The sequence below is a fragment of the Perognathus longimembris genome, chromosome 10, assembly GCF_023159225.1.
Source record: "Perognathus longimembris pacificus isolate PPM17 chromosome 10, ASM2315922v1, whole genome shotgun sequence".
Lineage (NCBI taxonomy): Eukaryota > Metazoa > Chordata > Mammalia > Rodentia > Heteromyidae > Perognathus > Perognathus longimembris.
In genome coordinates this window covers 31,226,005-31,251,402 of record NC_063170.1, presented here as the reverse complement: position 1 = coordinate 31,251,402, position 25,398 = coordinate 31,226,005, and the positions used below count along the sequence as shown (strand labels likewise).

Below are 25,398 nucleotides of genomic sequence, written 5' to 3'. Positions count from 1 at the left end.
GGGTTCCTAGTCCCTCCAAGAGTCCACCACTCAGAGACAGTCTCAAGCAAAAAGATGTGTTTATTGGGGAAGCTTAAAGCAAATTGACTGGCCAGGAATGCAGCACAGATTCGCGGAGCTGACAATGAAAATGGGCTGACTGGCCAGGAGGCAGACTGGGGAGCTGCCACGGTGACCCCGAGCAGTCCTCAAATTGGGATTTATAGAGGTAAAAGCGTAGCCCAGATGTAGGGGCTTGATGCAGGGGGTTGAGCAAGCAACAAGCATGTGTGGCACAGATGTAGGAGGTTGACACAAGGGGTAGAGCAAGCAACAAACAAGTTAAGCAAGCCATTTACAGAAGCAGAATTTTGGAGTCAGGTTGACCTAATCTACTGCCCCCAACTTTTCCTACCATGTTTCCCTAAACAAGATGGAGTCAGCTGTACTCCCTACAACAGGAGGGTGTGGCCTCAATAGTGTCCCTGAACTTTTGCTCAAGACTAGCACTCTATCACTTGAGCCACAGCTCTACTTCTCTGTCTTTTTATGGTGGTGGTTAATTGGAGATGAGCCCAGGTTGGCTTTGAACGGTGATCTTCAGATCTCAAGACTCCTGAGGCCTGAGCCACAAGCACTCAGTCCCTTAGCTTTTATTGGTGAATATTTAAATAGTTTATGTCCTTTATCTTCCTCAAAATGAATAATAAGGGGGGGAGGCGGCCGGGGAAGGGGTGGGGGCTGGCGGGGGCATCCGGCCTGAGCTGGGGTCCCCAAGCTCGGTCCGGATGAGGCGAGGTTGCGCCCGCTGGGCAGTCAGTGGGGACGGGACGCACCGGCGGATGGCCGGACTGGCCCTCTCGGTGACTGCGCCGTCTGGGTCGCTGCCGCCCGCCCGCAGGTGCCCTGGCTGAGGTCGCCTCGCGCGCCCTGGCCGGTGAGTGTCCCTGCGGTCGCCCGACCGGCTGCCTGCCCCCGGCCCCCCGCGCAGCGGCTAGCGGCCGCCTCTCCTCCTTGCCCCGGTGCCTGCGCCCGGTGCCGGCCGCCTCTGGCCCGCGCCTCCGCATCCCGGCGCAGGCCGGAAGAGGAAGGCAAGCCCGGGCCACGAGCCCGTGAGCACTGTGCCGCGCATAGTGGGAGTTTACATGCAGTAGGTTCTTGGGGCGTTTCTGAAGAATTGCTTTTCTGGTTGGAAAAAGGCCCTGCAAAATTGGAGTACATATTCCATAGAAGTTTTAAGATGTCTTAACTGAGCAAACTACTGGAAGGAGATATTGATTTTATAATCAATGGATAAAGTGGGGAAAATGTGGAATAACTTCAAGTACAGGTGTCAGAATCTTTTTGGTCATGAGGGAGGAGGCCGTAGTGAAAGCATGGACATGAACTCCAACAGATGTCTGTCTGTCAAAGAGAAAAACATGAGTCTGGGAGACTCATCTCCTCAGCAGCAAAGCAGCCCCTAACGAGAAAATGTGGCCTTACAACTGGGATTAAGCTCCTCAAAGAATTCTTCAAGGAGAAACCAAAATTGTGCTGCAGAAATCCCTGAAATTGTTGAAATAAGCATTGAGAAGGACAGTGACTCATGTGTTGCCCCAGGAACAAGGCTTGCTTGAAGAGATTCCTACTATCGACATGCCCCCTGGGGTGGGAAGAAAAAAATTCCTGTTCCACAAAGACGCAAAGTTCATTGGATACTGATAAAAAGTTTGGTAGAACTCGAAGTGGACTTCAGAGGCGAGAGCGGTGCTACAGAGTCAGCTCTGTGCACGACATGGACAGCATTTCCAGCAGAGCCCTTGGGAGCCGCTCACTGAGACAGAGGTTGCAGGACACCGTAGGCCTGTGTTTCCCAATGAGGACTTACAGCAAGCACTCAAAGCCACTCTTCTCCAACAAAAGGAAAATACATCTTTCTGAATTAATGCTGGAGAAATGTCCTTTTCCTGCAGGCTCAGATTTCGCTCAAAAATGGCATTTGATAAAACAGCATACAGCTCCTGTGAGCCCACATTCAACATTTTTTTGATACATTTGATCCATCGTTGGTTTCTACAGAAGATGAAGAAGACAGGCTTCGACATAGAAGATGGCTTAGTATTGAAGAAGGGGTAGACCCCCCTCTCAATGCACAAATACATACATTTGAAGCTACTGCACAGGTTAATCCATTATACAAACTGGGACCAAAGTTAGCTCCTGGAATGACAGAAATAAGTGGGGACAGTGCTGCAATTCCACAAGGTAACTGTGACTCAGAAGAGGATACAACCACCTTGTGTTTGCAGCCCTGGAGGCAGAAGCAACGCCAAGTGTCTGGAGACAGTCATGCCCACATTAGCAGACAGGGTGCATGGAAAGTCCATACACAGGTTAATTACATACACTGCCTTGTGCCGGATCTGCTTCAGATCACAGGGAATCCCTGTTACTGGGGGATGGTGGACCCTTATGAAGCAGAAGCACTTCTCGAAGGGAAACCTGAAGGCACGTTTTTGCTCAGGGACTCAGTTCAAGAGGACTACCTCTTCTCTGTGAGCTTCCGCCCCTACAACAGATCCCTGCATGCCAGAATTGAAGTGGAATCACAACTTCAGTTTTGATGCCCATGACCCATGTGTATTTCGCTCCTCCACTGTAACAGGACTTCTAGAACATTATAAGGATCCCAGTTCTTGCATGTTTTTTGAACCACTGCTTACTATATCACTTAATAGGACTTTTCCTTTCAGCCTGCAGTATATCTGCCGTGCAGTAATCTGCAGGTACACCACCTATGATGGAATTGATGGGCTCCCTCTGCCATCAATGTTACAGGATTTCCTAAAAGAGTATCATTATAAGCAAAAGGTTAGAGTTTGCTGGTTAGAACGAGAGCCAATCAAGGCAAAGTAAACTCTTCTGACCCCAAAGGGCATTAGCTAGGTCTGCTTTTATGTGCATTAGACAGTATACCTATTGGAAGCACAGTGTCAGTGCTAGGATTTTCACACAGGACGTCAGCTTGGTGAGTGGCCTCTGTCAGTGGCCATCTGCTGTGACACTGACTGACAGTGGTGCCTATTGCAACAGCAGGATAAAGCTAGTCTTCAGTGAGGCTACAGAAACATGTCGGTTTAGCTAGCAGTTTGGTTTTTAGTGGCTGTAATAGTTGAATGAGGCAGCTCTGGGGCATTTGCTATGAAGAGTTCTATTTCTTACCGAAGAACAAATTATTGGATGAGTATTTCAGTAGTGTGACTAATGTTTTAAATTATTTTTTCTAAGAATTTTTCTATAACCTTCCAAAGTAGTGATGTTTGTAGTTATCATAAATCCAGCTTTGAAAGTCCAAAAACAAGCAAATGAATAAATAAGTAGACTGCCTCCCTTTTAGGAAAAAAAATGCAATTTTCTGGCCACAAGGGCATAGTGCAGTTCACTTAAGTGTGGATGTAGTTTACAGTTTCCTTTACTCTTCTGCAAAAGGTACTGCTAAGTAGACCAGGTTTTCTAAATAGTTCTTAAAATTTCAGATTAGAAAGATAATAGTTGAATTTTATTTAAAGGTCCTTGGTATTGATTTTTAAATAAGGCTTGAACTTAAAATAGGCATTTGAAATAGCTGCTGCAGTGTGTGTGTGTGTGTGTGTGTGCGTGCGTGTGTGTGTGTGTTAATGTTAATATGAGGTCTAAATGTTGTTTCATTTAAGGTTGGGTCTTTTCCTATGTCCATAACAAGGTTGTAAACTATGAAGAAAATAAGATTAGAAGATGCCCATACAAAGTCAGACAATAGTAACTAACTACAATGGTTGTTGCTGTTGAGATTTGTTAAATGATAATTAATGATTTGAATGGCAGTATTTATCTCTTTGTTGTAAGCTCTCATAGCTGAATTGCTTAAGTATAATTTATAGAACTTCAGTGCAGTTTATTCTTAATGGAAAATCTGAAACCTAAATTGCAGATTTAAAGGTACTATACAACCATTGTATTTGTAAATAACTTTACTTAGCACCTTTTTGTCATTTAGAATAGTATATAATACAGTTCTAGTGAGTGCTTTGGGAAGTAATACCAAGTTCTAGTGTTTGCTTCTTAGTATTGAACTGACTCTTCAGTTCTGTCCTAGACACTTTGCACTACAGTAGCCAAATCCATTCTTGTCTTGTTATTAATGTGTTCTGTGCTGCTGGTGAGTGCTTCTTAGTTTCCATACCAGCTACTACAGAAGGTTATTTTATATCCCTATGGCTATTGCCAAGGCTACAAAAAAGAAAAGCTATATTTGTATGCAACACTAATCCTTTGATTGCTAATATATGTTTCTGCTTGCTGTGCCTTGTTATGGCTGCTTCTTTGTGCTAATAAAGTATGTTTGGTGTCCTTGTTAAAAAAAAAAAGAATAATAAGTGTTTGGGTCAGTTGGGAGACATGACATTTTAGTTTGGTTTTGCTATATTCTTAAAAGGATTCCAGATACTTTTCAGTGGTTTTTTATTTTTTTTTTGCCACTCATGGGGCTTGGATTCAGGACCTGAGCATTGTCTTTGGATTCTTTTTGCTCAAGGCTAGCTATCTACCTCTTGAGCTACAGCGCCACTTCTAGCTTTTTCTGTTTATGTGGTGCTGAGGAATTGAACCCTTTATTTTTATTTTTGGATATAGGAATGCAGTATAAATAAAAAAAAAACTTTGGGAATTTCCCCAAAGCTGTCCAGGTCTGAAAAGGATTATACACTCCATGTCTTTTTTTTTTTTTTGCCAGTCCTGGACCTTGGACTCAGGGCCTGAGCACTGTCCCTGGCTTCCTTTTGCTCAATGCTAGCACTCTGCCACGTCTGGCCATTTTCCATATATGTGGTACTGGGGAATTGAACTCAGGACTTCATGTATACAAGGCAAGCTCTCTTGCCACTAGGCCATATTCCCAGCCCCACTCCATGTCTTATCAACTTCATTTTTCAGTTTATAGCCAACTTGGAAAAAAGTAATTCTTCCCAACAGGAGCATGATTTTGTTGTTAAAAGATAACTATACAGAAGACATTGGCTTCCTCCTTGTCAAATAGGGAAGAGTAGGACTGGGAAAGCAAGATATTTTTGTTTTGTTTGTTTGTTTTGGGCTGTCATGGGGTTTGAATTCAGGGCCTAGGTGCTGTCCCTGAGCTCTTTTGCTCAAGCTTAGAGCCTTGAGCCACAGCTCTACTTCCAGTTTTTGAGTGGTTAATTGGAGGTAAGAATCTCATGGAGACTTTTTTTGCCTGGGCTGGCTCCAAACCTCAGATCTGAGCCACCTGAGTAGCTAGATTATTGGTGTGAGCCACTGGCATTCCAGCAAAAATGGATCTTTTTACACAGAACATCTAGATTTCCAAGCTACTTAGTTTTTATATAAAGAATAGATCAAATGCAGAGTCAGAATTTACATTCAACTGTCTGACTTCAAAAATTCATCAGTGTTTTGGCTAAAGGATAATAATATTCTACTACTTGGGCCAAACCTCCCTTTCTTCCTCCCTTCTTTCCTTCCTCTGTTACTAGGGATTGAATCTTTGGCCTCTTTATGCCAGACAAGCTCTCTAGCAGTAAGCCACACCTCCAGTTCTTTAAAAAACAGCAAATAGAGTAATCTAGGTGCTAGTGGCTTACACCTGTAATCCTATCTACTCAGGAGGATGAGATCTGAGGATCTCAATTCAAAGCTGGTATGAGCGAGAACATGCTTGAGACTCACCTCCAATTAACCACCCATAAGTCCAGAAGTGGTAGAGTGCTAACCTGGAGCAAAAACCTCAGAGACAGTGTCCCGGCATGAAAAAAAAAGTAAATAGAAACTGGCTGTTGCTCAGTTGCCCAACGTAGAACTCTTAATTTTAGTCTCCTGAATAGTTGGGATTATAAATACACTAGCATCTGTCTAAAAAGAGGAAATATACCCATTACTCACTTAACTGGCACAAGTGTGTTAGAGCTATATACTAGTGGCACACACCTGTAACCCTAGCTATTCAGAAAGCTATTCAGAAAGATCTGAGGATTGAGGCTCCAAACCAGCCAAGGAGACAAATCTACAAGATGGCAAAGTGTTATGAAATAGATAAAATAGCAAACTAAAACGGAAACTTTTATGACCTCTTGCATTCTGACTTCAAGATATTTTTTTCTTCCTGTCTTGACTCAAAGTCCCCATGCACTATATCATTTTTGTTTTAAGGAGTCAGGAACTAGGACTAGTTGCAATAGTGGGAGAAGCTGTGCAATTGGTCCAAGTTTCTGATTTCACCCTTTTTTATTTCATACTTGGAGTCTTCCTCCTGTATTTGAGAGAGTAAATAGATAGAACTAGGTAACTTGAAAGGATGGGTGAAGTTGAGATAGATAGGTGATAAAAGGATTACACTGATTGAGAACTGACCTGTTGAACTGAAACTCCTTTTTACAATTAAAACAATACAAAAAGATAAATCTAGAAAAAAGATAAATCTATAAAATGAGTATTACTAGCCAAAACAACTGAAATAGTAGAAAATAAAACTTGGAGTTTTTCTTTTTTCTTTTGGTAGCAATGTCTTTGAAAAACCGTGCCAAGGGGTCAGTTGAGCATTTGTTTTCTTTTGTTTCAGGTTGAAGATGAAAACTGTTGAGGAAGACCTGGATCTTCTGCATCCTGTGTGCCGGCCCAGAAGTGGCCCTGTGATGGGGTCTATATCTGTGGATCCCTTACAAATCAAATGAGCTTTAATTTGTACATTCTCAGTAGGAATCATTAACAATTGACCTGACTATAAAGTCAGGTACTTTGATCAAGTACATTACCTTTAGACCTTTGCATTGTACATGTGTCCTTTTCTCCCTTCCTCCTTTTCCCTCTCCCTGAGGGCCTCCTCCCCACCCCCCCCCCACCCCCCGCCGCCCGCCCCTCTTGGATTTTTGGATTTTTGGTGGTTAATTGGAGATAAGAATCTCAGACTCTTCCTTTTGGGATGTCTTCGGCTGCAGTCCTCAGATCTTTGACTCTGGAGTACCTAGGATTATAAGCATGAGCAACTTGCTCCTGGCAAAGAGCAGTATTTTGAAAATAGCTAAGTGTGTTTTTTTTGGTTATAAAAATGGAATACCAGTAAGAACTTAGAATCAGTTACTGTACAGGTCATTGATTGTTTATGGAATATTTACAAAATGCTTCAGGGATATGCAAGTGGGGTTTGAGTGGTAGAATGCCACTTTCTGAAGCATGACCAATCTGTAGGGAGTGTTACATTGGGAGAGGCAACACACATTCACCATTGGAATTTATGTGTGAAGGGCACGAAAACTGGGCAACTTAATCTTTTTAAAATTTTTGTGGGAGGAGAAAGATGGCGCCGAGACAATAGGGAGGCACCCCGACTCGCACCAACTGAATAGCGAGCTGGGAACTCCAACACCCAACACTCCACCAAGAACCCAGCAAAACCAGCATCCAGAAGCAGTGGAGAAACGCAGGAAAACAAAAAGGAGCAAAAAAGAAGAACCGAAAACCTACACGGAGCCGGAGATTAATCGGGGCACCCTCCCCCCACCAGCCGGCCCTGGCCCAAACAGGGTCAGGCTGGGAAAGGGAAACCCGGCGATCGGCAGACAGGTTGCCAGGAGCGCAGAATCCATATAGCGGGAGACCCCACGGACACAAAGCAGGGTGCGGACCAAGACACACCCAGCAGCGACGAGAAGTTCGGGTCCACACCGGATTCGGACAAGGGAACCCAGCGCGGCAGAAAGAGGGAACGGGGGAGCCACCACGACACTTCGCCAACCCCTGAAGGGCCAACGGCGGTGCGGGACACGCACACAAAGCAGCAAAAGTGAGTCCCCCATAATCCCTTCCCCCAACGGGAGACCCAAGCCCGACAAAGACGATATATCTCCCTCCCTCCCCCTCCCCACTCCCGTGGGAACAAAGATTCCCCAAATCAGGCGGGAAGCTCCCAGCAGGCACTGGGAAGCCAGTCTAGCAGGGGAAGGGCGGAACAGCCCCAAGCCCCCAAAGGTTCCTGAACTGGCAGAACCGGCCCCGTCCCCTTCCCAACAGGGGCCAGGGACGGCCGGCAGGGCAAGCCCCACCCGAGGCGCCTAGACCTTGCAGACTCTTACAACTAAAATCACAGGCGCTGGTGGGCAATACCAGCCCAGCAGGGTCACCTGAGCCTGATCTCGTTCCCCCTCCTCGAAGCGGAGGCGAGGTCTGAGGGTGCCAAGCCACACCCGGACAGTCGATCCCACTGGGCCCCACACATACTGCTTCCCCCCCCCAACGGACTCGCGGGAGGGCGCAAGCACAACCCAACAACCCAGGGCTCGCTCTGGGAGGCAGACCCCACTTAAGTGCCTGTTGTAGGGGACTCACAGTGCACAGGAGGGCGGGGCCCCGGCGAAAGCGCCCGCTCTGATAGGCGTGCCCTGCACTGGTGGGCGGGGCCACAGCGACAGCACCTGCTGACGCAGACACGCCTACACAGAAGGGAGGGAAGAACTACACAGACTTCCAGATGCGCAAATCACAAAGAAACATAACTCAGTTCATCAAAGGACAAGCCAACTCGCCAGCTCCAAAAAGCAGCACGACTGGAGAGGAGATGGAGAATAAAAAAGCAAATGAGGACATGTTAACAGGAATGATCGAAACCGTCAGAAATGAAATCAGAAAACAATTCCAGGAGTTTAGAGCGGAAATCTGGAAGGACACCCAGGAAGCCAAGAAAGAAATGGAAGCAAAACTGGATACAATGCAAGCCTCGTTTAAAGAAATGGAAGCAAAAATGGATACAATGCAAGCCGCCTTTAAAGAAAATCTCCACACCCTGAGAATTGAAATGCATGAAAAAATAGATTTAAAATACAACTCTTTAAAGGAAGAAATTTCCACGATCAGAGCTGATATGACAACCATGAATAGCTCTCTGACATCCATAAACTCCGCAATTGAAACCATAACACAAAGAGTGGACCATATGGAATCCAGAATCTCTCGCCTGGACGATGAAGCAGCTGACAACAACCAGAAAATGACCACACTCCAAGAAAAGGTGAAGCTTCAGGGAAGATTACTCCAGGAACTAATGGACAAAGACAAGAGATATAATCTGCGTATAATTGGAATAGAAGAAGGAGCCGAATATCAGAGCAGAGGGCTTAATCATGTTCTCAATAAAGTTATTGCAGAAAACTTCCCCAATCTCACAGGGGACCCCATCCAGGTAACCGAAGCCTATAGGACACCTGGCAGGCCAGACCCCAGGAAAACCACCCCAAGGCACATAATATTCAAGACTACAGACCTCAAGATTAAAGAGCAAATTCTGAATTCAGCCAAAGCGAAGAAGGAAACTTTTTTCAATGGGAAGAGGATTCGAATAACATCCGACTTATCCACACAAACTTACCAAGCTCGAAGTGAGTGGAAGAACACCATCCAAGTACTTCAGAATAACAATTTACAACCTCGGATCAAATATCCAGCGAAACTGGAGTTCACATTCGAAGGGAGAACCAGATCTTTCCACACCAAAGAGGAGCTAAAGGAGTATGTGAATAAAAAACCAGCCCTACAGCGAATATTAAGAGGGGAAGCCCACCCAACAGAGATCGTAAAAGACACACAGACAGATTCAGAAAGAAACTTCAATAGCCAAAGTCCAGCAGAAACACAAGCTCACTAAAGACAAGAAGAAAAAAAAAAAAAAACAACAGGAAAAAACAGCCCAACAAGAAAATGGAAGGAGAAAAAACACCCTTATCCTTGATCTCTTTAAATATAAATGGCTTAAACTCCCCGATCAAGAGGAGCAGACTGGCAGAATGGATCCGCAAGCAAAAAGTTGACATCTGTTGTCTACAAGAGACCCACCTTACAGCAAGGGACAAAAACAGGCTTCGAATGAAAGGATGGAGCAAGATCTACCAAGCAAATGCACCCACCAAAACGGCAGGTGTAGCCATCCTGATCTCAGACAAGCTGGATTTCTCTTTAAAGTCCACTCAAAAAGACAAAGAAGGACACTACATATTGATACAAGGAAAAATCCAGAATCAAGACATCACGGTGATAAATGTATACTCACCGAACAAAAGAGGCCCGACATATGTCAAGCAAATTCTCACAGAATTACAGAGCAAGATAGATGCAAACACAATCATAGTGGGTGACTTTAATACTCCTCTCTCTCCAAGAGACAGATCCAACACCCAGAGGATTAGTAAGGGAGCTGAGGACCTAAATAACACCATTGCCCAAATGGATCTAACAGACCTATATAGAACCTTCCACCCTACAGAGACCCAATACACCTTCTTTTCAGCAGCCCATGGATCATATTCCAAAATAGACCACGTCATAGCCCACACAAAGAACCTCAGCAAATACAAAAGAATTGACATCATCCCATGTATTATATCTGATCACAGTGGATTAAAGGTAACCCTCAACAACAAAGGATACCACAGAGCCTATACACACTCTTGGAGGCTAAACCCCACGCTGCTATCCAACACTTGGGCCACAGATCAAATTAAAGATGAAATCAACGAATTCATAAGCCACAATGACAAAGAAAACACATCACAAAGAAACCTATGGGACACAGCTAAGGCAGTTCTGAGGGGCAAGATCATTGCACTCAGTACCCACATTAAAAGAATGGAAGCAGAGCAGGTGAATACCCTCACGATGAAACTAAAACAACTGGAGAAACAAGAAATGACAGAATCTAAAACGACTAGGAGGGGAGAGATTACAAAGATTAAAGAAGAGATAAATCTGATTGAAAATAGAAAGACCATTCAACAAATAAATAAGACTAAAAGCTGGTTCTTTGAGAAAATAAACAAAATTGACAGACCCCTTGCAAGACTCACAAAAAAAAGAAGAGAAGAGACTCATATACGTAAAATCAGGGACTCCACAGGAAAAATTACAACAAATACACACGATATTCAAACAATCATAAGGAGCTATTTCCAAAACCTCTACTCAACAAAAAACAATAATTTTACAGAAATGGATCAATTCTTAGAGAAGTACAAACTGCCCAAACTGAACCAAGAAGAAATAAATCAACTAAATAAACCAATAACTTACGGTGAGATACAGGAGGTAATCAAGAACCTCCCTACTAAGAAAAGCCCAGGCCCAGATGGATTCACCAATGAATTCTACAAAACCTTTAGTGAGGAGCTAATTCCAATACTCCTCAAACTCTTCCGCGAAATAGAAACGGAGGGAAAAATCCCGAACTCATTCTACGAAGCTAATATCATACTCATCCCCAAACCAGGCAAAGATCCAACAAAAAAAGAGAACTACAGACCAATATCACTAATGAACACAGATGCAAAGCTCCTCAATAAAATATTAGCTAACAGGATCCAGAAAGTGATCAAGAATATCATACATCATGACCAAGTAGGCTTCATCCCTCAGTCACAAGGATGGTTCAACATCCGTAAATCAATCAATGTAATTCACCACATAAACAGAACTAAAATCAAGAATCACATTGTTATCTCAGTCGATGCCCAAAAAGCCTTTGACAAAATACAACATCCATACCTATTAAAAGCTTTGGAGAGAACAGGAATAGATGGAACATTCCTCAAAACAATAAAAGCCATATACAACAGACCAACTGCTAATATCATATTAAATGGAGAGAAACTTAAATCATTCCCCCTAAACACAGGAACAAGACAAGGATGCCCACTCTCCCCACTTCTGTTCAACATAGTACTGGAATCCCTAGCCATAGCAATAAGGCAAGAGGAGGACATCAAAGGGATCCACATCGGCAAGGAAGAAATCAAGTTATCCCTATTCGCAGACGACATGATCTTATATCTCAAGGACCCAAAAAACTCAGTACCCAAACTCCTACATCTAATAAACCAATTTGGCAAAGTAGCAGGATACAAAATCAATCCACAAAAGTCAGCAGCTTTTCTGTACACCAGCAATAGACAAACAGAAAAGGAAATTATGGAAACGATTCCATTTACAGTAGCCAAAAAAAGAATAAAGTACCTAGGGATCAACTTAACCAAGGACGTGACGGACCTATTCAATGAAAACTACAAAAATCTAATAAGGGAAATCAAAGAAGACACAAGGAGATGGAAAGACCTCCCATGCTCATGGGTAGGCAGAATCAATATAGTGAAAATGGCCATACTGCCCAAATTGTTATACAAATTCAATGCAATACCTATCAAAATCCCAGCCACATTCTTCACTGAAATAGAGAAACCAATCCATAAGTTCATATGGAACAGCAAAAAACCTAGAATAGCCAAAGCAATTCTAGGCAAAAAACATAGTGCAGGAGGTATCACCATACCAGACTTCAAGCTCTACTACAAGGCCATCATAACAAAAACAGCATGGTATTGGTATAAAAACAGATCGGAAGACCAGTGGATTAGAATTGAAGACCCAGAAATAAAACCGCACTCTTACAGCCAACTGATATTCGACAAAGGAGCTAAAGACATACAATGGAATAAACATAGCCTCTTCAACTACTGGTGCTGGGAGAACTGGGCAGCCATATGCAGAAAACTCAAAGTAGACCCAAGCCTATCACCATGCACCAAGATCAACTCAAAATGGATCAAGGACCTCAACATCAGACCTGAATCCTTGAAACTACTGAAGGACAGAGTAGGAAAGACACTAGAACTTATAGGCACAGGAAGGAACTTCCTGAATAGAGTCCCAGGCGCACAACAAATAGGGGAAAGACTCAACAAATGGGACTACTACAAATTAAAAAGTTTCTGCACAGCTAAGGTCATAGCCACCAAAATAGAAAGACAGCCAACGATATGGGAAAGGATATTTACCAGCACAGCAACAGACAAAGGCCTGATATCTGTCATCTACAGAGAACTCAAAAAACTAAGCCCCTCCAAGCCCAATAAACCTATTAGGAAATGGGCAAAAGAGCTAAAGAGAGACTTCACAAGAGAAGATATAAAAATGGCAAAGAAACACATGAGGAAATGCTCAACATCCCTGCTAGTAAAGGAAATGCAAATAAAAACAACCCTGAGATACCACCTCACCCCAGTTAGAATGGCCTATACTCTGAACTCAGGAAACAACAAATGCTGGAGGGGCTGTGGGGAAAGAGGAACCCTTCTCCATTGTTGGTGGGAGTGCAAATTAGTACAGCCACTTTGGAGAACAGTATGGAGGTTTCTCAAAAAGCTCAATATAGACCTACCCTATGACCCAGCCATACCACTCCTAGGCATCTATCCTAAACAGCAAAACCCAAGATATCAAAAGGACATTTGTACTTCCATGTTTATCGCAGCACAATTCACAATAGCCAAAATTTGGAAACAACCCAGATGCCCCTCCACAGATGAATGGATCCAAAAAATATGGTACTTATACACAATGGAATACTACATAGCGATTAGGAATGGTGAAATATTGTTATTTGCAGGGAAATGGTCAGAACTCGAACAAATAATGTTGAGTGAGACAAGCCTAGAACACAGAAAACAAAGGGGCATGATCTCCCTGATATATGACTGTTAACAAAGGGAGATGGAGAGACAGTAGAGACCAAGTCTGTGAACACTGTATATGTGCTTGATACATTGTATACTGCATATGGGTCTACCTGACCTAGACAAGGGATGGGAAAACAGGTTGTAAGATATCACAAGAAATGTACACAATGCCCTACTATGTAACTGCACCCTCTTTGCACAGCACCTTGTAAAAAAAAAAATTATGTTCAATTGATAATAAAAAAAAAATAAAAATAAAAATAAAAAAAAAAAAAAATTTTTGTGAAACAGCAATGTTTTATTTTTTGTTTTTCAAACTAGAAATTATTCAGTAAGAATTTCTCTCACTAAAGATCAAGTAGAAACTTGATCATATGCTTTGTTTCCTATTGGTGTTCTATTAAATTAATATTTCATGCTCCATTATTCAAGTATAGGATGTGTAAAGGGACAAATAACACTGATTATATCTCTAAAATCATTTCAGGAGAAAAGAAATGCCTCAGCTTCTTTCTGACCCAATGAGCCCTGTGTCATTCTCATTGCATGCTACAACAAAGAATTCTATGGCTTAGCTTATTTCATCTAGGAAATACATTGATAAAAGTAAAAAATGGGGTTTGACAGCCTTGGGTGACCTGAGGATGACTCTTGGGTAACTCTGAGGCTGAATTTCTTGTCAGTATAGAGTTGTGAAGGTTTGATTTTTAAAAAAAATTATAGTGCCTGACAGACAGTAGGTGTTTTAAAGAAATTTTTAAAGGTTAGCTTGTTTTATAGAACTGATGTTCAACAGATGTTTCTGTGATAGTACTGTTATTTGTACTGTCAGGTATGACAGCATGTTTATGTTGAGCAATTAAAATATAGTTAATGTGATGGGAGTTTTGTTTTAGTGGCCATATGTAGTGAGCAGTTACTTGCTAGCAAGTAGCTACAGATGGCACTTTTACCCCCCTATTTTTTTCCCTTAGTTGTCAAAGTGAAGGACAGAGGGGTTACAGTTTCATATGTAAGGCAGTGAGTACATTTCTTGTTCAACTTGTGACCTCTTCCCTCATTTTTTCCCCGCCTCCCCTTCCCCTTTCCCTCCCCACCCCCCCATGAGTTGTACAGTTGTTTACACCAAATGGTTTTGTAAGTATTGCTTTTGAAATGGTTTGTCTTTTTATCCTTTTATCCTTTTTATCCTCTCTCAATTTTGGTATTCCCTTTCCCTTCCATTGTTCTAATACATGTATATACAGTATCCAGGGTACTCAGAGGAGATAAGGTACAGTGATAGTGGGGGTAACGAGAGAAAAAAAAAGGCACAGTTTCACTTGGCAGGTTGAAAATAATTACAACAATTACAACTTGTTTCCATAATGTGGAGTTCCTTTCACTTAGCATCATCTTATGTGTTCATAAGGGCATAGCTATTGTTACCCCCCTATTTCTGTGATGGCTCCGGGCTCCGGGGCTTGAATTTGGGTCTGGGTGCTGTCCTTTAACTCTTGTTCAAGGCTAGCACTCCATTTATGTTTTTTTAGTTGTTAACTGGGGATAAGAATCTCACGAACTTTTCCTGCCCAGAATGGCTTTGAGCCATGATCCTCAGATTTAAGCCTTCTGAGTAGCTAGAACTACAGGAGGTTATAGGATTAGTGGCTAAAGACCTTTTTTATTTTTATTTTTATTTTTTTGGCCAGTCATGGGCCTTGGACTCAGAGCCTGAGCACTGTCCCTGGCTTCTTCCCGCTCAAGGCTAGCACTCTGCCACTTGAGCCACAGCGCCGCTTCTGGCCATTTTCTGTATATGTGGTGCTGGGGAATCGAACCTAGGGCCTCGTGTATATGAGGCAGGCACTCTTGCCACTAGGCTATATCCCCAGCCCAAGACCTTTTTTAAATCAGGGGGTTAAGTGATTGTTTTGTTTGAGAGAGAGGAGAGAGAGAGAGAGAGAGAGAGAGAGAGAGAGAGAGAGAGAGAGAGAGAGAGAGAGAGAGAGAGAGAGTGTGTGTGTGTGTGTCTCATGTAGCAAGGCTATTCACAATTCTTGGGGCAAGACTTGCAACAAGTTATTATTATTTTTCCATTGGTCGTGGGGACTGAGCTCAGGGCCTGGAGATTGTCCCTGAGCTTTTTTTTTTTTTTTTTTTTTTTTTTTTTGCTAGTCCTGGGCCTTGGACTCAGGGCCTGAGCACTGTCCCTGGCTTCTTTTTGCTCAAGTCTAGCACTCTGCCACTTGAGCCTCAGCGCCACTTCTGGCCATTTTCTGTATATGTGGTGCTGGGGAATCGAACTGAGGTCTTCATGTATACGAGGCAAGCGCTCTTGCCACTAGGCCATATCCCCAGCCCCTGTCCCTGAGCTTTTTTGTTCAAGGCTAGTGCTGTACTACTTTGAGCTACAGCACCACTTCTGGTTTTCTGGTAGTTAATTGGAGGTAAGAGTCTCATGGACATTCCGGCCTGGGCTGGCTTTGAACCATGATCCTCAGATCTCAGCTTCTTGAGTAGCTAGGATAACAGGTGTGAGGCACCAGTGCCCTGTCTGGCTCGCTTCTGATTTTTTAGTCATTAATTGAAGATTGGAATCTCATGGGGACTTTTCTGCCCAGGCTGTCTTCAAACATCAATCCTCAGATCTTAGCCTCCTGAGTAGCTAGGATTACAGGTGTAAGCCACTGGCACCTAGCCTTTTTTTTTTTTTTTTTTAATTTGATTTTTCCATCATTTGGTGCTTACAGATTTTTTGTTTTGTTTTGTTTTGTTTTGCCAGTCTTGGGGCTTGAGGGCCTGGAGCATTGTCCCTGAGCTTCTTTTGCTCAAGGTTAGCACTCTACCACTTGAGCCACAGAGTCACTTCCAGGATTTTCTGTTTATGTGGTATTGAGGAATGGAACTAAGGGCTTCATGAATGGTAGGCATGCATTCTACCACTAAGCCACAATCCCAGCCCCTAAATTTACTTATATTTGTACTAACATTTATATAACTTTAATTTTAACAAATTCAACTATGTGCTACAGGGACACATCTCCAGGAAGGGATTTATATTATAATTCAAAGGTGACTTGGGTATGACTACAAAGTTCGGTATGAAATTGAAATTTGAATGCTTTGCAATCTTTTTAAACTTTCAGTGAGATATTGCTTTTTATACTTAAATATTTCTATATTTGGCATAGTTAAAACCAGAAAATGAATAAAAGGCCCAATTAGCCAAAGCAAAGCACACAGCTTATTATACAGACTTACTACATTCCTTGACTCCAACTTGGGACAGTAGCATTAAATTAGTAATACAATACTGCTTACAGGTTTTTGTTTGAAGGAAAAAAGTGTAATAGATTTACATCTTGGCAAAAGGTTTGTAGTTTGATGTCCATAGTGTGGCTGATGGAATTGGTTACTAATTCACTTCAGGGTGACATTCTGAAAGTGAAAAGGTGGCTCCAAGGGTAAGCATTAAGCTTTGAAACCTTAGTACTCTTCTATCCCTTCTCAGTTTACATTTAAATCTAAACTCTTAAGTCTGTACAATTTCAAAAATTATTATTGCTAGAGGTAATCACGAAAAAGAAAAGTATAGCTGGTGGTTCACTCTGTTATCCTAGCTACTCAGGAGGCTGAGATCTGAGGATTGTGGTTCAAAGCCAGCCCAGGTAGGGAAAGTCTGTGAGACTCCAGAAAACTAGTAGAGCTATGGTTCAAATGTTAGAGTGCTAGGCTTGAGCATAAGAGCTCAAGGACAGTGTCTAGGCCCTGAGTTCAAGCCCCACAAACAACAAAAAACAAGAAAAACAAACTACAACAAATCCCCCAAAACAAAGGGACAGGTAAGAATGTTAGACTAAATCATTACCATCATTTTGAAGACCACCAGCAAGCCAAATGATAATGGTGGTTCATGCCAGTTAATGTCAGGGATGCTGAACTAGCTACAGAGGATGCTGGGATCCAAACAGTGACTTCTGGAAGCCAGCCTGGGCAGAAGTGGAGATTCTGTCTCCAAAAGCAACCAGGAGTGAGCAAGTGTGTCGCCATGGCTCCAGTGGTGGCACGCTACCTGAGAGCAAGCCAGAGGCCCTGAGTCATGCTTTTCAGTACTGCCAAACTCTAGACTCCTGCTAACCTCAGGGCTGACCAGCAGATCCGAGTTATTCTTCGTAAAGCACTTGGTGAGTGTTTGCAATGCTGACTGTTCCTAGTGCCACAGAATTTCTAGGAACGACTCCTGGTTACTCACAGAGCCTTTGCTGTCCACCTGCAAACCCTTCACGAACCGCAGCTCCTGTGGGCGTCACCTGGCGGCCCCGAGCTCGAGCCTGCGCTCTGAGACCCACTCTTCCCACGGGCCTCCTGTCCTGTCCACGTCGGTCAGATCCCGCGCCTGCGTCCTGCGAGAAACCACCTTGAACCAGTCACAAGCGTCTACCCAGCAGGCATCACGCAGCTCTGCGCATGCGCTCTGGTGCAGTGTGGGACGACGTCGTGTTAGCCACCGCTCCTGAGGTGGTGTCGTGTGGATGTAAGTTTTTCCCTCTCCAGGCCAAATATTTATTTTATTTGTATTGTTGTGGTTATTATTTTATTTGCTGAGTGTAGAGAGCAGGTTGGAGTTTTCGGAAATGTCTGTGAGTTTAATTCTCAAAAATGTGGCCACATTCTGGGAATATGGCCTAGTGGCAAGAGTGCTCACCTCATATACATGAAGCCCTGGGTTCGATTCCCCAGCACCACATATACAGAAAACGGCCAGAAGTGGTGCTGTGGCTCAAGTGGCAGACTCCAGGCCTTGAGCAAAAAACAAAACAAAACAAAAAAAAAAGGAAGTCAGGGACAGTGCTCAGGCTCTGAGTCCAAGCCCCAGGACTGGCCAAAAAAAGAAAAAAGAAAAAAGAAAAAAAAAAAAGTGCGCCACAGTTTGTAGGGCCGTGAAGAAAAGAGCACGTTCCCGGGCGTGGGGACTTTGAAAGCGCTGTCCCTGACTTCCCAGGGAAGGGTCCGGGCAAGGCTTGCCCTCCTCCAGGGCTGGCTCTATGATCGCTGCACCGTGTTCTGGAGGTACAGGTGCGTGCTTGGGTGTCTGGGTGAGACCCGTGGGAGGCAGGCATTCATGTGACTCACCGAGGGACAAGGCTGCAGTTTTAATCTTTGGTGTCAGTCCTGAGGCTTGAACTCAGGGATTGAGCGCTATTCCTGAGCTGTTTGTGCTCTGCCAGGTGACCTCAAAGCTGGTGCTCTGTTTCTTGAGCCACAGCTCCCCTTCTGGCTTTTTGGTGGTTAATTGGAGGTAAGAGTCATGGGCTGTCTTGCCTGGACTGGCCCTGGACTGGGATCCTTAGTAGGATTAACGGGTGTGAGCCACTGGATAGAGACCTTTTTTTTTTTAAACCAATTTTTTAAGTTAAAGCATAGCAGTGTATACTGTTGAAATTAATAGGTGAATTATTTAACTGTTGGTGAGGAAATTACAGAAACAGGTTATATGTAGATTTTTCAGGCTTTATGATGGCTAATTGGAATTAATTAGGTTACTCTCCATCTAATGTGTATGAAAAACCTAATAATGTGGCTTCAAGTAAATTTTCCAGAGAAATGCCTGAAATCATGCTTGGAGTTTTGTGTTTGCTAAGTCTGAGATGTAGCACTAAAATATCCTAGCAAAGAATGAGTGAATAATGAATTCTGGTTTGGACAGTGAATAAAAATAGCAGTTAACAGTGTAACAAAATGGATCTAAAAAGGAACACTGAAAAATACACTCAATACTCTTATGTATGTGATGAAGAAAGTGGGAAATGTGAAGAGTCAGGTGAGGGAACAGATGGGTGTCGAGAATTATGGAAGGAATGACTGCACAGGAAGTACTGGAGATGGCTACATTACATTGCAACCTCCTTATACAACCTTTTGAAAATATTCAGAATAAATCAGTTTTGTTTGTGCTTTGTAAGTATAAGTTCAGGTAAGTTTTGTGATCACCTGTGTAATTTTTCTTTTAGTTTTTTTTTTTTTTAACCATGCCATCAGAAAAGAGACTGTTGAGTCTCTGTTGAGTCTCTACTGTTGATTCTCTACAATGATTATAAGATATACTATAACAACAAAATATTCAATTGAAAATATTCAACTTTGGTAAAATAAAGCATGTATATGTATATTTCACTTGTTAATTATTTTCATTACAATTTGACCTACTTGCCTTTCATTTACTCCTTATTAGGACTTTTCAGCATCTGTCAACCTCCTTATTATGTCTTTGTGTGAAGATATGCTGCTTTGTAATTATCGAAAGTGTCGCTGCAAACTCTCTGGGTATGCATGGGTTACTGCCTGCTCTCACATCTTCTGTGATCAGCATGGCAGTGGTGAGTTTAGTCGTTCCCCAGCTATCTGCCCTGCCTGTAACAGTACTCTTTCTGGAAAGCTAGATATTGTCCGCACAGAACTCAGTCCATCAGAGGAATATAAAGCTATGGTATTAGCAGGGCTCAGACCAGAGATTGTGTTGGACATTAGCTCCCGAGCACTGGCCTTCTGGACGTATCAGGTTAGTATGTATGTTAATTTCTCTTTGGGAGTTCCTATTATGCACTGGTTTTTATTTTTTATGTATGCATGGAAAATTTTAGTACTTTGTTTGCAAAATTACTAAAAATGTTTTGTGAAAATTTGAAAGTAAGAAAATTTTACTACTCAGATACCCATTGTTGTTTTTTTTTGTTTTTGTTTTTGTCGGTCATGGGGCTTGAACTCTGAGTCTGGGTGCTGTCTCTGAGCTCTTCAGCTCAAGGCTAGCACTCTACCCCTTGAGCCACAGTGCCACTTCTGGTTTTCTGGTGGTTAATTGGAGATAAAGAGTCTCATGGACTTTCCTGTCTGGGCTGGCTATGAACCGAGATCCTCAGATCTCAGCCCCCTGAGTAGCTAGGATTAAAGGTGTGAGCCATTGGCACCTGGCTGGTATTTTTGTTTTTGCATAAATATATATTTTATGCATGTTTTTCTGTGCAAAAATAGGAGAGTATCTACATACTAATTGTAAGGTTTGGAGAAAAGAGACCTCTTTTGCTTTTGGTACTTGGCCGCAGCAGTTGTATTCGCACTGAAGTCAGATTTGTCACTTCTAACTCCCTGGGGTAACATCCAAAGCCCTTCAATAGCCTGAGAAGCTGTGCAGAGCCTGAGCCCTGTCCCCCACCCTATGCTCCTGCTTACTTCTTCTCCTCCTTTCCTCCCTAATGGCATTTGGTTCTAGCCCTCCTTAGTTCAGCACGTGGAAAGAATATTTCTCTCTCATTGGGAAGAGCCTGTTTTTTTTTTTTTTTTTTTCTCCCTGCATTGTTCTTGCCCTAGATAACCACGAGGTTATTCAGGTCTTTGTCAATAAGACAAGGCATATATATTGAGTTCCTTCCATTCCCCCCCCCCCCCCCACTCTTCCCAACTCCTCTAATTTCTCTTCTTTCAAAGCACTCTCTTTCTCTGTCATATACTTATTTATTATTCTGCTACTTGCTGACCTTCTTTTACTAGAAAGTAAGCTTCTTGAAGAAGAACTAACACTAATATAATGCCTTTTTAAAGCTGAAAAGAATAGGAATGGTGTGCCTGTTAGAACACTTAAGTAGTGAGGTGTGCCTAGGTTTGATCCCCAGCTCCACTCACAAAAATGAATAAATTAAAAACAATTTAAGTTGGATGCTGGTAGCTCACACCTGTAATTCTAGCCATTCAGGAGACTGATATCTGAGGATCCTGGTTCAAAGCCAGCCTGGGCAGTAAAGTCTCATGAGATTGTTTTTGTTGTTGTTGTTAGAACAACTCAGCAAAATAAAATTCCGGTTTATTGTTGGACAATATCGTTTCACACATACATCAAACAGGCCAAAAAATAAAAATAAACAGCAACTTCATAGACAAAAAAAAGGAAAAAAAGAAATCTTTTTATCTTTGGCCTTTCTAACCATCTCATACAAACCAACTACTTTATAGTACAGCTAAGTACATACGCAAAAAAAGTTACAGGAATGCTCAGAATAAGATTTTTTTGTTGTTTTTTTCTTTTTTTACAAGGTTTTTTTTCTCCTTTGAGAATATAATGAACATGGTCACACCACAAGTTGTCAGAAGTAGGACAGAATGCTCTGAAGGCTGGTTTGGTCATCTGAGATCATTAAAAATTGCTGACCCCTAACAATATGTACAAAAATATAAAATGTAAATAAAAATACAAACAATTTTTTCTTTTTAAAGTACTTTTAAGAAAAAAAGCAGGGCCTTGGAAGTTTTGGTATTTTCCTCCCCTGTTGCAAATTCTCATTGTGGTTTTGGTGGGGTGGTGGAGAGCTTGGTGACGCTGCCCGCAGAGGGCGGCGGGCCTCTCTACTGGAAGGTGACCACGTTTAGATTCTGAAACGGGAAGTGGAGGGTGAATAGGCCACGGCGGCCTTTTTTGAGTTAACTTTTCCTTTTTTTGCTGTCTAGTCATCCTCATCAGTTTTCTGCTTCTTGGTATCAACATCCTCATCCTCATCATCTTCAGCTGCCCATTTGCCTGTAGCTGCATCAGCCTCCTCATCTTCATCTCCAACCTCCTCCTCACCATCACCTTCTTCTTCCTCCTCCTCTTCCTCCCCACCTTCTTCATCTACCTCATTATCAGTCTCTTGTTCCCCATTTTCCTCATTAGCTGCACTCCCCTTGGCAGGAGCGTTTCTTCCATTCTCCGTCTCCTCCATGACTTCCTTCTTCTCCTTCAAGTCCTTGTTGGTGATCTCGGAGCTGGTGTCCAAGGCCGCGTCTGACATGGTGGTGGGGGGCACGCCAGTGATCCAGTGCAGCTAGGGACAAAAAAAGAAAGCTAGGGAGGTGGGGGGAGGTGGGGGGACTCTGGCGAGGGGCTGCGGCAAGCAGGATGCAGTAACAATGCAAAGATGGCTTTTCAGAGCAGCCAGTGGGGCAGTCTCATGAGATTCTTGTCTTTAGTTAACCACTGAAAAGCTACAAGTGGAGCTGTGGCTCAAGTGGCACAAATGTTTTAAGTCAAAGCATAGCAGTGTATATAGTATTGACATTAACAGAAATTAACCCTTAGTGAAAGAGATTAGGAACAGATTTTAGGTCCTGAGTTTAAGCCGCAGTACCAGCACAAATTTAAAAAAACCACAAGAACAAGCGGGGTGCCAGCCCTGGCTACTCAGTGGCTAATATCTGAGGATCACTATTTGAAGCCAGCCCCCTTAGGCAGGAAAGCCTGTGAGACTCTTATCTCCCTCCACTAACCTATGAAAACAGCCAGAAATAGAGCTGTAGCTCAAATGGTAAAGTGCTAGCCTTGAACAAAAGAAGCTCAGGAACAGTACCGAGGCCCTGAGTTCAAGTCCCAGGAACAGAAAATAAAGAGAAAACCTCAAAGTAAATAAAATTGACAATATCTGGCCTTGAAGTTCAGATCTCTCATCTGTGCCTTTTGTGTAGTTGGATTACAGTTGAGCACCACCATACTTGGCATTTCAGTGTCTTTTGCAGGGTAGAATTTAATTTTAATTTTATTTTTTTTGAGGAAATAAGTATAGTTTTTAGTCCTCTTTTTATTTTATTTTTGTCAGTTGTGGGGCTTGAACTCTGGACCTGGGTGCTGTCCCTGAGCTCTTCAGATCAAGGCTAGCACTCTACCACTTGAGCCACAGTGCCACTTCCAGTTTTCTGATGGTTAATTGAAGATAAGAGTCTCCCAGGCTTTCCTGCCCCAGCTGGCTTTGAACTGTGATCCTCAGATCTCAGCTTCCTGAGTAGCTAGGATTACCGGTATGAGCCACTGGTGCCCGGCTATCTTTGCATTTTTTTTTAATCTTAGAAATCTTTCTCTGTCTTGAGACAGGTACATCAAGAGCGTCTATATCAGGAATACAATTTCAGCAAGGCTGAGGGCCATCTGAAACAGATGGAGAAGATATATACTCAGCAAATACAGAGCAAGGATGTAGAATTGACCTCTATGAAAGGAGAGGTCACCTCTATGAAGAAAGTGCTAGAAGAATACAAGAAAAAGTTCAGTGACATCTCTGAGAAACTTATGGAGCGCAATCGTCAGTATCAAAAGCTCCAAGGCCTCTATGATAGCCTTAGGCTGCGAAATATCACTATTGTTAACCAAGACAGCACCCTTGAACCATCTGTGATCGCACAGTCTGGTGTCTTTGGCTTCCCAGTAGGTAAGAGAACACTTTTTTATTTTCCCGATCCGGGGCTTGAACTCAGGGACTGGGCTCTGTCCCTGAACTTCTCTTTGTTCAAGGCTAGTCCTCTACCACCTGAGCCACAGTACCACTTCTGGCAAGAGAAGACTTTAAATCAATGATTTTTTACAGTGAACCTTTCATAGTTGCAAGTAGTTAGTGATGACTCCAAGGGTCTAAAGTGATGGTAGGCTTATGTGTTTTTCATCCATGTCTTCAGTTGTGCAGCATTGCTACCATAGGGTACTCTACTTTTTGAGCCACATCTCAATCCATGCTGGTATTACAAGTGTGAGTTACTTGCCTGAATTGGTTACCTGTAAAAGCCAAAGAATGGCTTAAGAATTAAATGTTTAATCAGCTCCATTGTGATTATTCTTAAGTCTATACTGAGGAAATACTGGTTTTGGTTATATGCCAACATTTTATAAAATATGTGTCATATTTCTTAGAGTATATTTGGCAGTATTAAAACTTTTTTTTTGGAAGAAGTTAGGACAAAAACAATGGTTCCTTGAAAGTAGAGTAGTAGCTAACAGCTAGGCGCTAGTGGCTCACACCTGTAATGGTAGCTACTCAGGAGGCTGAGATCTTAACAATGAGGTTCAAAGCCAACTTGGGCAAAAAAGTTGGTGGACTTTTATCTCCAGTTAACCACCAAAAAGCCTGGAAGTGACACTGTGGCTTAAAATAGTAGATCACTAACCTTGAGCAAAAGACAGTGCCCAGGTCCTGAGTTCTAGTCCCATAACTGACCAAGTAAAATCCACAAAACAAAACAAATGAGGGAAAGGGTGACATTGTCCAAATAGAAATGTGCTCATTATCTGACTTCTGTCACTAACCCCTCTGTACATCACCTTTATAACAATAAAAAAATTAAAAGGAAAACCCAACCCCCCCCAAACCCAGCTATGAATGAACAGAATTGTGCTATCAATTTCTACCTCTACTATAAACATTTCATTGTGTTAAATTATTTTCTGTGATAATCTTTGATACTCAGGGAATCGTGGTTAAGGGGAGGGATGAGGATATTGTAGTTTTCATCTGATAATTAGGTCAGTAGTTTGCTTATCTCATAATAATAGAATTGTGTAAACATTTTATTGAACGTTCATTGTAATCTTTGTTCCTAAATATCTGTGAGGAAATAAATGCTTATGCCCTTCCCTAATTTTTTCTTCATAGGGAACAATTCCAAGTTTCCTTTGGACAGTACGCCAGTTCGAAATCGGGGTGGTGGAGATGAAGATTTTCAGTTCAGGCCATTTTTTGTGGGTTCTCCCACAGCACCTGAACCCAGTAACAGCTTTTTTAGTTTTGCATCTCAAAGTCATGAGTCAGAGCAGCAGCAAATCTCTAGCAGGGCCTTCAAAGTGAAAAGAATTTAATTGCTTTATACAGCGTTTCTGCTTTCAGTGATTTCATTATGATCTTTATTCTGAATAGAAGTAGCCCACTTCCTTATGCTATTAAGTCTTTGAAGTTGACATTACATTTCAGTTTCAAGAAATTCATTGTTAGTGGAATGGATGGCTGTAGTGTCTGGTTTCCTTGTCTTTAAAATATGAGCATTCCATTAATCTGTTTCTTTTACTTGCTGAATTCAATTTGCATCACTGGTGAAAAGGTCACAACATTGT

The 25,398-nt window shown here is 42.5% G+C and overlaps 2 protein-coding genes and 1 pseudogene across 2 annotated transcripts; 2 read left to right on the top strand and 1 right to left on the bottom strand.

Moving 5' to 3' along the window:
- Positions 1 to 1,071: 1,071 nt before the first annotated feature.
- LOC125358516 lies at positions 1,072 to 3,459 on the top strand (annotated as a pseudogene).
- Positions 3,460 to 19,496: 16,037 nt separating this feature from the next.
- Positions 19,497 to 25,181, top strand: Ccnb1ip1 (cyclin B1 interacting protein 1). Its single transcript, XM_048354841.1, has 3 exons — positions 19,497 to 20,061; positions 23,395 to 23,728; positions 24,944 to 25,181. Exons 1-3 carry the CDS (start codon positions 19,765 to 19,767, stop codon positions 25,144 to 25,146), a joined length of 834 nt encoding a protein of 277 aa, XP_048210798.1. The 5' UTR covers positions 19,497 to 19,764; the 3' UTR covers positions 25,147 to 25,181.
- On the bottom strand, positions 21,847 to 22,333 carry LOC125358005 (prothymosin alpha-like). The gene has a single exon (XM_048354842.1). The coding sequence runs from the start codon at positions 22,319 to 22,321 to the stop codon at positions 21,995 to 21,997; it is 327 nt and encodes a 108-aa protein (XP_048210799.1). The 5' UTR covers positions 22,322 to 22,333; the 3' UTR covers positions 21,847 to 21,994.
- Positions 25,182 to 25,398: the final 217 nt, after the last annotated feature.